At 45.2% G+C, this 13,513-nt stretch overlaps 1 protein-coding gene across 1 annotated transcript in view; it reads right to left on the reverse strand.

Annotated features, from left to right (window-relative positions):
- PCP4 (Purkinje cell protein 4) overlaps positions 1-7,131 on the reverse strand; it is a 62,211-nt gene extending 55,080 nt beyond the window's left edge. The window contains exon 1 of the mRNA XM_005548657.3: positions 7,059-7,131. Coding sequence (XP_005548714.1) covers positions 7,059-7,067 — 9 coding nt within the window. The 5' untranslated portion in view covers positions 7,068-7,131. The remainder of the gene's footprint in view (positions 1-7,058) is intronic.
- Positions 7,132-13,513: the final 6,382 nt, after the last annotated feature.

Below are 13,513 nucleotides of genomic sequence, written 5' to 3' on the forward strand. Positions count from 1 at the left end.
ACTGTCCTAAAATAGAGGGCAGAAACCTTGAAGAGAGGGACTCCTCTGCTCTCTATTCTAGCTCCTTTGTGAGGAAAATTGCCTTATTTGAATGGTTGGAACAGTTCACAGCTTTTGCTTCCTTGCCCTTAAATGTTCAATTTGTGGATGATTACCTTCTTCCTGCTTTATGAGTCTAATTTGTCTTCCTTTTATTTATAAAATGGCAGGTTAAGAGTAAAATATAAAACAATGGCATTTAGTGGGTGATTGATTTTTCTACCGGCAATGTCATAAATATGGGCCAAGTGTTTCCCTTTTAGAAATGGAACGAGCAGTAAATTCAGTGAGATTCTGAAGCATAAATTTAGAGCTCTTCATGAAGCATAAACAACATACAAGCAGACCCATGCCTGGAATGGGTGGCTTAAGCTAAATTGTTCATGTAGAATGACCCCAACATGAATGTGGCGTTTATAGGTTTGAGCCATTGATGACTGTGGCAAGCTTGCTTTGTTTGTGGCATAAAACAATCCGTTATCGAACATTCCCATATCTATACCCAAAAAGCACCTGCGCCCAGGTGATGGGAAAACGTTTCTGTATTCATCGTTCATATGGCACCTCATTTGAAAGATGGGAAGACGAATGGCAAATAGTTTATTCCTGGGGATGACAGGGTGCACCTGCAGCAAAGACTCTGACAGATCAAGCAAGATCGGTTTTGGTTTTATTGGAAAACACCATGAAAGATACTCTTTCCTTTAATTGGGGATATTAAGTCCACACAGTCACCAGTTGCAATTTGGGTTTGAAGTTCAACTTTTCCTAATAGAGAAGGGGTCAAAATTAAGCAGGAACATGTGTTTCCCAGGGCTGATGATTGTAAAGAGTTGCCGTAAAACTTGTTTCCCCAATCATGCATTTTATGAAGAAATGCTGTGGGGTTAAAAAGTCTCAGGTTTTCCCTTTTGAATTTTGAAAAGCAGAGATCCTATCAGATTAATCACCCAAGGATATGGACGTGCAATTCAGTTTCGAACTCCCCAAGAAGAGAAATTTGAATCCATCCCTTTTTGCATATAAATTTGCATATATTCCTGTTTCAAATATAAATTTACTAAAATATTTAAATATTCAAATATCAATTATTTATGTTAACTAATGAGTATGCTATTAAGAATTAATTTTAGGTGATAATTAAACTATTTACTTGCAATAATATGCAACTTGCTTTCCACGTGCTAGATATATTTTACCCTCAACAATATGCCAGAGTTTACAACTGGGCTGATGGTGATTGGGCACTAGGGCCTATATCACTGCACATCTGCTTAGAACTCTCCCTTGTTCTCTTCTAATCACAGTTAAATTGGTTTTCTGTTTCAATACAGCAAACCATTTTCCAAGGGATTCACAGGCTCTGACTCTCTGGCTAGTCTCTTTTGTTTGAATTTCATTGAGCTTATCTGAAGTGAGTTAGTCTCAACGGAGACAACACAGAAACATGAGATATTAGAATTGTACGTCCCTCGCTCAGTTCCCATATTTTCCCTGACATTTCCCCAAATGCCACGAGTTCCTTCTGTTGAGATTCTTCTTACTTTTTCTCATTTTCTTTTACTGTCACGAGAGCACTTGTGTTGTGTATATAACAATGCACCCATTTCCCACATTAAAGGATTTAAATAGCAAACACGGGTTTCAAACCAGGAGTAAAGAACAAAAGACGGAATACATCTTTTCCAAATGTATCCCAACCGCAAGCCTCAATATTTAGAAAAGAGAATGCCTGGCCTATTGATGACAGCAACTGATAAATCCACATCCCAAAACTTATTTATTCATTCAGTAACTGGACATTTACCAAGTGCCAAATCAGCAGTCAGGCTTGTAAATGACATAAAATTGTCCCTGTTGGGAAGTTCACAGTCTAGGATGCTTCTAATCAATACTATGCAGCCTATAATACTTTAACAGCATGGTTTTTAATGTTGTTTCATAAAAATATCATTCAATATAACATAAACCTGTATGCATGCATCCCCTAAAATTCTTCTTTTATCCCAGTATGAAGACCTTTCTAGAAAGTCATTCTAAATTAATGAAAAGCCCCAGGCTTAGTCCTGATATTATCTGTGTGTCCAAATAGTTCAACATGACCAGTGGTCTAAGAACAGAAGGATCACAGACAAATTGTGAATGCCTTCCCCCGATCACATCTCTAATGAAGCACTGAGAGTAGAAAATAGAAATTTTTAAAATAACACAGGCCGGGCCCGGTGGCTCACACCTGTAACCCCAGCACTTTGGGAGGCCGAGGTGGGCAGATCACCTGAGCTCAGGAGTTTGAGACCAGTCGGACCAATATGGTGAAACCCCGTCTCTACTAAAAATATAAAAATTAACTAGGCATGGTGTGGGCACCTGTAGTCCCAGCTGCTCGGGAGGCTGAGACAGGAGAATTGCTTGAACCCGGCAGGTGGAGTTTGCAGTAAGCAGAGATCACACCACTGCACTCCAGCCTGGGCTACAGAGCGAGACTCTGTCTCAAAAAAATAACTAACTAACTAAATAAATAAATAAATAAATAACACAAAGAATGTGTTCAGCATCAGTTTAAGAAAATTTCCATTACAAAACCACATGTTTTCTTTTCATCTTGATCACACTACTTCACTACACCTTTAATAAAATCTATAGTGAGTCGTTTATTTTCTTTTTGAAAAAAAATATACATCTTGCATTGTGTCATTCTTACAATTCAAAAGGGAAAACCTGAGACTTTTTAACCCCACAGCATTTCTTCATAAAATGCATGATTGGGGAAACAAGTTTTACGGCAACTCTTTACAATCATCAGCCCCGTGAAACACATGTTCCTGCTTAATTTTGACCCCTTCTCTATTAGGAAAAGTTGAACTTCAAACCCAAATTGTAACTGGTGACTGTGTGGACTTAATATCCCCAATTAGAGGAAAGAGTATCTTTCATGGTGTTGTCCAACAAAACCAAAACCGATCTTGCTTGATCTGTCAGAGTGTTTGCTGCTGGTGCACCCTCCAATGGGGTTATAATTACTTAAGAAGTTGAATTGTCATTTGACCTTCTGTTGCTGGGTTTTCCAGACCATTTGCAAAACCCACATTTTACACAGTCACCCTCAGAATCTGTGCTTAACAACTGGTCTAAAACACACAGCTCCTTACAAATCTAATCACCCACCCATTAGCATCTGTTTGAGTTTACTCTTATATCATAAGAAGCTCAAAGCTGTAATCTTTCTCTTCTTAGGCTCTGCTTCTTTTTAACATTAGTATCTCCACTGGGTAACCATGATAGTCAACTATGTAAGCCCCAAACCACTGTTGTATGATACTTTTAAATCAGTGGCAAAACATTTTTTTTTAAATTCAGGCTTATTCTATGCCCTCACCTCACGAGTTAACTGCATGTAAGCCTCCCGTTTGCAATCTGTCAAGAAAAATGCCATTTACAGCTTTCTTCTTCCTTTAGAGATTATTGTATGTTTTAACGTATGCATTAAATTTGACATTGATTCTGTTTGGGTGCTAAGAACAGACATGCGTATCTAAAGATTTGCCCTTCAATGTCCTTGGTGTTGTTCAAACCATGCCTTTGATGGGCATCGTCTTTCGCTGCGGCCAATGTCTGGACGAAAGAGCGAGCCACGGGCCTGGCACTGAGTTGCACTTTCCTGTCCACGCCAAAGAAAGAAAAGAGCCCAGCCCGTGACCGTGAAACTCGGGGTTACAAAGAGGCTTTTCCCAAAGGGGTCTCGAGTCCAATTAATAGCTGTCATTTGATTATGTGACCTGGAACGTCTCCAACCCGCACCCTAAACAGGCCAAGGGTGTCACGTTTTAAACGCTCCAGATGTTCGTCCTTATGCCTTCCAACCTTGCCCCCGGCTCTCCTAAGTGAGTTCTTTTGAAAAGCAACTTAAAAATAGACACCTAAAGGAGAAGACGGGACTGACTGTCATTACTGCAGGAACTCTTTTTTCAAAGCTCTTTTAAGTGACTAAAGAAAGGTAATCATTTTTCCTGTGCCTGGGTGAGTACGATGAGGGAGAAAGCATGCACCTTGTAAACTGAGGCTGTGGTGGTTAGGATTTCTGATCCAGCTGATAGACTTCAGCCTGCATTCTGATCCCTGCTACATTCTCTTCCAATTCATCTCATAGATTGCTGCAGGCACATCTGACATATTTTAATACTGAAATGTAAATCAGACACCCCCACTAACCACCTCCTCTCTCTCACATTACCCTAAATTTGGACTTTACTTTCCTCGTTGTACTTTACTTTCTTGAGCTGTTCTTTTCTATCGCATGCCATTTTCCCTAAAAAGTGTTGTTACAGGAAGTAAAGAAGACGTCCTGTTGCAAAGCTGCCCAGTTTAAAGCCAGTTCGAGGCTCCCTTTGTTGCTCCATCTTTCCCTTAAAGGCGGGGAGGCCTGGAAGTGCAGAGCAGACCCCGGGGAGTATATGACACTTTGGGGTCCTCTCCACCCAGCAGGCTCACCCACTGGCCCGGGTAAGCAGCTAATGAGCTCCGGAGTCTCTACAGCAGGCACTCAGCCCTGGCGCGGCAGCAGGCACTATTGCCCACCAGACCCCAATCAATCCTAAGGTCAAGGAAAGTCTGGCAAATTCCATTGCTCTGGCTTTCTTTGGTAATTAGTCACACCCACAAGTAAATGATGATCTGAAAGCTATTTCCACCTGAGAGTTATTAAAACTAGAAGCCACATTTAATTCATCCAACCAAAGAAACCCCTTGAGGGGCGCCGTGAAGGGGGATCCAGTTCTCTACCCAGAAAGGAGCTTCTGTTCCACTTTATTAAATATTTTAAGCAGATTTGAGGTTTAGTCAAAGGACAAATTCCTGCTCTCCAAGGAGCACACGCCCAGGAACGTGGAGATCAGCCAGGAGCGGTGGCCACCCTGGTGGTCAGAGGGAGGGGGCCTCATGTGATGTGAGGGGGAGAAGAGGGCAGGAGGGATGATGAGGCGCAGGGAGCTGGGAGGGGTTTTGTGAGCAGCAAGGGGAGGCAGAAAAGTGGGATGCGCCTCTTGTGTGCTTTTATCCACATGAAAGGAACTAAGGCAAGAGCTCTGTAAGAACCTATCATGTGTCTGATAAGTGCCAGAACAGGGCGGTGACTGCAGAGCTGCCCTGATTACATGTTCAGCAAGAACCAGGCTGAGACCCTAATCACAGGTGAGCTCTGGAACACACGCTTTCTCCCTGGAGACCTGCACTGTTGAGTGAGCCCAGCAGAGCTGAGCATCCTGGGGAGTTCATGAGCACTTTGCTGGCCAAGAGCCTCAGCAAGAGATGGCATGACTGAGCCAGAATCCCAGGATAGCTGACTTGATTCAAGAGGCCACCCCTCAGTGCTGTGCTGCTTTCTAAGTCCTTCTTCTATAGGAAACTCTTATTGAATAAGTTGTATATGAAGAAAAGCCATTCCATGCAGCCATCCCTTCTTGTTGTAAGCAAGGTGAGCCGATGTGGACATAAGAGCTTCTGAAATATCTGTAGAGTCCAGCAGAAAGCCCCTCCCCCTAGCCTGTGGGAAATGGAGGTCTCATCCTCATCATTCCATCTCTATTTCAGAGCCTCAACTTCTTTCTTTCTTTCTCCTCGCCTCCCCTCTCCCCCTCCAACCTCTGGCATCCCCGCTGTTCAGCAAATTCCATACACATTTAGACATCAAGATTCACCTGGCGGTCAACCACCGAGCATTGAATCAGCCCAAGTCTTGGCTCTATTGTTCATTAGCTGGTAACCTCGAGCCACTTAGTTCCCATCTCTGTGCCTCAGTGTCCTCATCTGTCAATTGGGAATAATAATGGTGCCCACTGCACAGCATTGTTGAGAGGTTCAAAGAAGGTGACAGGTGTGGAGAGAGCCTGACACTGTCGGCACACAGCCCGTTAGGCAAGTGTTAGCTGCTGTCATAGGTACCGTTGGTAGTGGTGGTGGGAGAATTCCCACCTTCCACCCCACAGTCGGTCTCTCCCTGCCTCAAACCCTTGGCTCTGCCCCAAACCCCATTTCTAAGTTTTATAGTGCTTTGCTCTTCTTCTTGTCATGTTTACATCAAAAATCACCCATCAGAGAGATAAAAGCAAGGAGGAGGCATTTTATTTCTGAAGTTGTTAATTTTACCCTAGACTTCCAAGAAAAGAATCATCCATCTGTCAGAAAAAGACAGAGAAGATAAAAGATCTTTAAAAGTAATTATTTAAGTGCCAACCAAGAGGAAATGAAAATGCATTTGGCTCGGTTATCGAGCTGAATTAGAGAATGGTGTTGTACCACCACTAATCTGCTTCATAGACGAGAAAAAAGGAGAAGATGATTTTTAAAAAACAAACGTGCTGTCAGTTGGCCCCAACAAAACACATTCTGTATAAACATATTTAGAGAAGTGACTTTGGATTTGCAAAATTGTAGCTCCCCTTCTGCCAGGGCCGCCTCCGGTCTCAGAGCCACAGATCTATACACACGGATGTTTCCCAGCTCCTACTACTGTTTGCATTTCTTTCCCTGGTGCTCTGATTAACTGCAGAGATAGTTCGTACAACCGGGCCATGAAATGCTACCCATCGGCCAGCCCTCTCCCCACCTTGTCCCTTCCCTTCCAAGGCTTGTGTTCACCAGAAGACCACCTGCCCACTCACATTCTGGAAGGTGCCACCGCGGGAATCATGCAAAGATACACATCTTCATAAGAGAATAAAACAATTGGCTTTCTCTTCTGAGCTCTAAAACCCAAAGCACTTTTCAAAGTCACAATTCAATCAGAAGCAAACAAGGCATCCCTTTCTCTTCCTCAGGTTAATTGTAAAAGTTGCAAACTTAACCAATTTCTGTACTGACCATTCAAACCAAGAGATCAATCCTGTCAGTCCTCCAAGCAAAGAATTGCAGGATTAATTTGTTCCTCAGCACTGCTAAGCCCCTCACATTTCCTGACACTAATCCTTCAACCGAGGTCCCTTCTCACTCCTAAGTTTCCCTCTACAGGTCGAAGCATCACTCACCTCACTCATGTTGGCTCTAACTCAACAGCTCAGTCCCGCAGCTCAGCACAGAGAACACTGCTCAGGGGTCGCTGCTCCACCGGTTCTGGCTTTTCTCTTAAAAAGAGCTGCCCGGTGGCATCATGCCTCCCTGGAGCCAATGAAATGCGTTCACCTGTCTGCAAGCCCGGCCGGCATCTGAGAGCAGCAAGGGCCACCTAGTGGTGAAAAAGAGAACGGCACGTTCGGTCACTGCTCCAAATTCCGCCAGGGATGGAAGGAATTGCTCGAGTTCTTTAAAAAGTAATGCACTCCAGCTGGGCAGCAGAGAGAGACTCTGTCTCTTTAAAAAAAAAAAGAAAAAAGTAAAAGCTAAAGTTTCAAAGATCATCACAGGGATGCCATTGTGCGTTTTTCAATGAGTGCAAGATTTACATGCATGAAAAATACCTTTCAAAGGTCAGTGGGAAGGATTGTTTTTCTAAGGGAAAAGGAGTTCTGCAAACACCTGCGTGTTTTCTGCTGCTGCAAACACTGGCTCACACACCTCCAGGTTTTCCCAGGAGTTGTGTTTCCCTTGCCCTTTATAACACAAAACTCAGCCCAAGGACTTTAATATCTCTGCTCTCTCACCCTCATCCCAAATCTGTGGCCCTGCTTGTACCCTGAGCTGGAAGGACAAGAGCAGATGGACTGGGATGTGGGGGTCCGTCCCCACGACTTCTACAAGGGAGGAGAGTGGCTCCAGCAGCCTTACTGATGTGCACTCCTCACAACCACAGCGGGGCCAGGAAGGAGCCTGGGCACTGGCCCTGGCCTGGTTAAAGGTCTCCTTGCCTCAGCCCTGTTCAGCCTTTCTGGGAAGAGGTTCCATCCTTGGTTCAGTCCCAACATAGTGAGACTCTGAAGAGTCTTCAAGACGTCAGAGTGGGCCCTCAGCTGTCCCAAAAAGGCGTCGTGCAGACTGAAGGCACATTCACATCTGTTACTCTGCCAGTCCTGGTACCGGACTTAGTGGGTCTGGCGAGAAGACTGAAGCGTCGTGTGACCGGTCCCCAGCGCCCCTCATTTCCCTGTGCAGAGCAGGCCACCAGACTCCAGCCCATCAATCCTCTCTCCTCAGCTCAGCATCCCCACACCCTCCGACCTGGACTACCCTCGCTACATGCCCAGGTCACCGATGCGACCACATCCTCAGGTCCACCTTGGACAGCAAGCAGAAGGCCGTGCGCCCCCAAATGGGCACCGGCGAGCACAGACTACCCTCAGAGGCCTTGGCCAGGAGCGCCAGCTGGTCAGCACCCTCTCATCCACACCGTGGGAACACCAGGCAGCAAGACAGAGACTCTACTGGGAACCAGTGTCCTTAACTTCCAGCCACTTCACATGGGGCCCTGTCTGTAGACAAGTCCTGCTCCAGTGGGAAGTTTGATACATGAGTTATTATAAAATAACCCATATTTCACAAAGCAACAGAAATGAACGTTTTATTTACATATATATGTGTGTGTGTTATATTCTTTTACTTTTATATGTATATAAATTATTTATTTACATATCCTGACCACACAAATCATTTGCAAACTAATAAAGGCAGCATCCTCCTTCTCCTCTCACTCCCCTTCTCCTCTTGCCCCCCCCGCCCCCGGTGCCATGCTTGGGAAGGCCCACATGGGATGCCTTCAGGGTTGCCCAGGTGGTTAGTAGTGGGAAAGGAGGAGAAGGAGGGCAGGGGTGAGGAACTGGAGTCATAGTGTCATCTGTGATGTATGACAGATCGACAGATTGGAAGAAGGGGGCTTGCTTATCTATACTAGGAGACACCTGTGATTTCTCAGGGGCAAAACTGCACCCTCCCCAGGGCACTCCTGTCCTGTTGGGGGCTGGAGCCCCCACAGCCTGGAGGTGTAGAAGGGGCCTCCCAGTGGCAGCCTCCACGGGGTCCCTGCTGTGGTCCTCCAGGCTGTGCAGAGCGGACGTGGAGAATCAGCCTGTGCTCCGCTGGCTGGCTCTGGAGCAGACCTGCATTTTCTAACAACACAAAGACACATCAAGGGCTGCAGCAGCCTGGGCTTGGAGACACAGCAGTTAGTGAGGGGCAGGATTGGAGGTGCAGGGCTGGACCAAGGCTTTGCTGGGTAGACTCAGCAATTCTTTGGAAGCAGCCAAGGGACCAAAAAGGCTACTGGCGAGAGGGTGGGTTATGGTCTGAGCTGATTGCCTTCCTCCAGAATTCATACATTCAAGTCCTAACCCTTAATATCTCAAAATGTGACCTTATTTGGAGATAAGGTCTTTAAAGAGGTGATTAAGTTAAAACAAGGTCACTAGGGTGGGCCCTAATCCAATAGGACTGGTGTCCTTATAAGAAGAATAAATTAGGGCACAGGCACTCGCAGAGGGACGACCCTGTGAGGATACAGGGAGAAGACGGCATCTACAAGCCAAGGAGAGAGGTCTCCGAGGAACCAGCCCTGCCGCCCCTTGACCTCACACTTTCAGCCTCCAGAACTGCCAGGGGATACATTTCGGTTGTTTAAGCCACGCGGTCTTGGTACTTGGTTCTCGTAGCCACAGGAAACGAAGGAAACAAACACAGATGCCATCGCAAGCACGCGGAGAAATTTCAGGGAAAGGATAGAAGTACCTTAAGGGGGATTTTCTCAAGACTTGCCTTGTGGCAAGCAATTTCATCCTATTTATTTCCCCAGAATATCTTTGGCAAAATAACTATCTCCTGTTAATGAGCTGTGGAGTTGTCCTGTTATAGAGAACACAGAGTAAATGTTCAGTATTGCCACAAAGGGAGGGTCAAGCTGCCCTGGGAAATCGGTGCTCACCAGTGACACAAGACAGGTCTGAGTGTGCAACCCAGCAGGTCTCAAGTGCCAGCACGTTGGCTGTCAAGCGGCATCCCAGCCTGAACACACATTGCATCCTCTCCCACAGATGGGCCCTGGGACGACATCTCCTAGCCCCATTGATCCTGGGGGGACAGTACTACCCCAACAAGACCAGTTGTCAGATCAAGAACACCAAAGATTACCTGGACCTCTTCATAGCATATCCAGGGACAAGGACAGTCAATGAGCAATCTTTCAGCCTTTTCCTGTGGTTCCGATGAGCAGTCAGGTTTGAGAAGTGCTGCTTGACACAGTGACACGCTCTCCCTTTCTATCTCCTTTTCAGGCCTGCTTGGCTGTGGTTTACTTTTACACATGTATGTCAACAGCTTCGACGTGTCCCATCGTTCAGCTTTTCTCAGGTTAGCCAAACACTGGTAGGTGACCATTGGGATTCTGAACCAGAAGCTTAGAACTTGGATCCTGGACGTGAGAAATCATTTTCTACTTGACCTTGGCGATGTTGCTCCATTGCTCCGTGTCTGATTTTCTCCACTGATAATATAGAAGTATTCAAGCCTTGTGTCTGCCAACCTAAGCAAAAACATATGTGAAATATATTGAGCTGGGAAATAAATTTTGAAGGAACTTCAGAAGAATTAGATCTACAGCTTCATATGTTAGATCTTGGGGAAAACTTCAGCCTGGCTGAATTAAAATACAGACATGTGGTTCTATAATTTATGGCTATATATATATATATATAAGGGACAGATTATTTTCATCTTCTTGGAAGCGTGCCTGAAGGGGCAGAGTTGGCCCAAGTTGTCTTTGAGATTATTTATAGGGACACTATATATTAATGACCTAGGGCTTTTCATCAGACTTTCATACGAAATGCATCATTTGTGTATAGTTTCTGGGGGTGTGGGGACTTTGAAAATGAACCTAACTTCTGCTTCATTTCCTCACCTTTGCAGACATAGTGCTGTTTTAATCCAGCACAGACGAAGAAGGTGGTCATCTTCCTTGGAACGGAGTCTGCACAGCCTGGCCTTGATGGCGAGGCTCCCCTCTTCTGCCTTCACTGCTTCCCAGCCCAATGCCTACTGTACACTCTGGGTGTCTACATGGGGAGCCTCAGCATCCCTGGCCTGACGGGCAAACCCAGGGGCTCCTGTCTTTGACTCCTCACCTCCTTCCCTGCTGCCCTGAGCTTGAATCTTCCAGCAGACTCTAGCCTGCTCCCAACCACTGGATGTGGTGTGGCCCTGAGCCTGGAGGCTATGCCTGAACCTGGAGGTTCTATCCATAGGTATGGACATACAGCTTAATTCTTTAAACCCCTCCTGGAAAGATGTACTTGCTGTAAGGATGCATGAATGTGTGTGCTTGTTTACTCAAGCCTTGTCTCCCACCTTCTGGGCTTTCAGTCTCTTGAGAGAGAGAGGCCAGGCCACACCACACTGCTTTTTTTTTTTTTTTTTTTTTTTTATTTTTTTTTTTTTTTTATTTATTTATTTTTTTATTATTATTGTACTTTAAGTTCTAGGGTACATGTGCATAATGTGCAGGTTTGTTACATATGTATACTTGTGCCATGTTGCTGTGCTGCACCCATCAACTCGTCAGCACCCATCAACTCGTCATTTACATCAGGTATAACTCCCAATGCAATCCCTCCCCCCTCCCCCCTCCCCATGATAGGCCCCGGTGTGTGATGTTCCCCTTCCCGAGTCCAAGTGATCTCATTGTTCAGTTCCCACCTATGAGTGAGAACATGCGGAGTTTGGTTTTCTGTTCTTGTGATAGTTTGCTAAGAATGATGGTTTCCAGCTGCATCCATGTCCCTACAAAGGACATAAACTCATCCACGCTGCTTATTTTTTCATTGCCATGCCTGGCATGATACCCAGCACTGAGTTGGCACCTGAAACCACTTCTGAATAAATAAATACCCCAGTGGTCACTAAGTGTGAATGTTGCTGTAGGAAAGAAAGCTCTTTTGTTCTGTGAAATTAAATTCTCTTTCCCATGCCAACAGGTAAGAATTTTCTCTTTTGAAAATGAGAAAAAAAGGGTATTTTAAAAGTCTGCTGTCAAATTTTAATCCAGTTTTCTAGAATGTTAAAAAATCTTCCCACAAAACACACCTGTTTTAAACCTAGCTAATTGAGTTTTACTGCCTTTTTGAAGAAAAAATAATAATTAACAAATATTTGGCTATGGTCTTCCAGGATTTTAGCAACTAATATTGCACAAACATCATTCTGCCTCTGCTTCATAGCCCATCTCTTCTCCCCACTACTGGTCACTCTTAATTAGCCACTCTATATAGTAGGTGTGTATGTTTTATTATTTCTTGAAGTTATTGAAAACTTAGTATGCATGACTTATATTTTCTTTCTCTCTCTCTTTCTCTCTCTCTCTCAACTTTACCCTCTATGTCTCCCTCTAATCTGAAATAATTTGTGTTTCATGCATGCAACCTTCCATCCCATCTTGACACTAGGTGAGGTGGCTCTTCCAAGAGGCACTAGCCAACAGGAGAGAAAGGAAGAATACGAGAGACAGACAGGGACAGGTAAAATCCACCTGTGATGTTCCCATGGATCTCTGTCTCATCACATCTTCTAATTCCAAGTGCTACAAACATAACTGAAGCCGCTGCTATTCTTAAGGCTTAAATTATTCCCTATGTATGGCTGAAAAGGTCATTGTATAACTCCTAGTTCCTTTCAGCTCAATTAAATGCCCAAGCCTGTCCTGCTGATGAGCACTGGCTGGCTGGCCTGCAGAGCCTGCGTGTCACCTCCGTGGCCCCTCTCTTTGATGAAAAGGTCAGTGGGTGTTTGTCTTCAAAGAGCCACTGCAGCTCTGAAGGCTGCACTGTGGGCTGGCTGAAAGGACTTCCCGATACTCAGCAGCCTGACAGCTTTCAGAATTGGGCTTGGTTGAGTCCTTAATTATTTTCCCTGTCTCCACTCTCTACACAGGTGAACTCCTCCAATTCACTTTTCAGTGATTGTTCCCGAAATTTCAGATCTGTGATTCTTTCTGCAGAGCCAACCTGCTCATCTAGAGCTATGGACCAGATCATGTCGTTGCCAAATTCATATGCTGCAGGCCTGCCCCCAACACAACTGTATGTGGAGATAGGACCTCTAATGAGGTTTAAGGTTCAATGAGGTATATAAGTGTTGGACCCTAATCTATTATGACTGGTGTCCTTATAAGAAGAAGAGATTGAGCCACAGACATGCACGGGGTGGGGGCGGCCCTGTGGAGACACAGGGAGAAAAAGCCAAGGGGAGAGACCTCAGAAGGAGCCAGCCCTGGTACCTTGACCTCAGATTTCCAGCCTCCAGAAATTTTAGAATGTAATTTTCTGTTGCTGACCCTCCCGGCTGTGGTATTCTTTTAAGGCATCCTGAATTGACTAGGACCTCTGGCCGAGAGCTAAGGTTGGTTTCTGTGCTGGACTCCACAGTGGACCACACCCCAATCCCCTGCCCTCTGGGGACTGAAGTACTCATTGGCGCACCTGCTGAGAGTGTTGGTGATGGACCCAACTCTCAATTCTGAGTCCCTGAAAAGATTGCTCTCAGGCTCCCTTTGCAGGGGGCAGAACAT

Source organism: Macaca fascicularis, chromosome 3 (assembly GCF_037993035.2).
Source record: "Macaca fascicularis isolate 582-1 chromosome 3, T2T-MFA8v1.1".
Taxonomy (NCBI): Eukaryota; Metazoa; Chordata; class Mammalia; order Primates; family Cercopithecidae; genus Macaca; species Macaca fascicularis.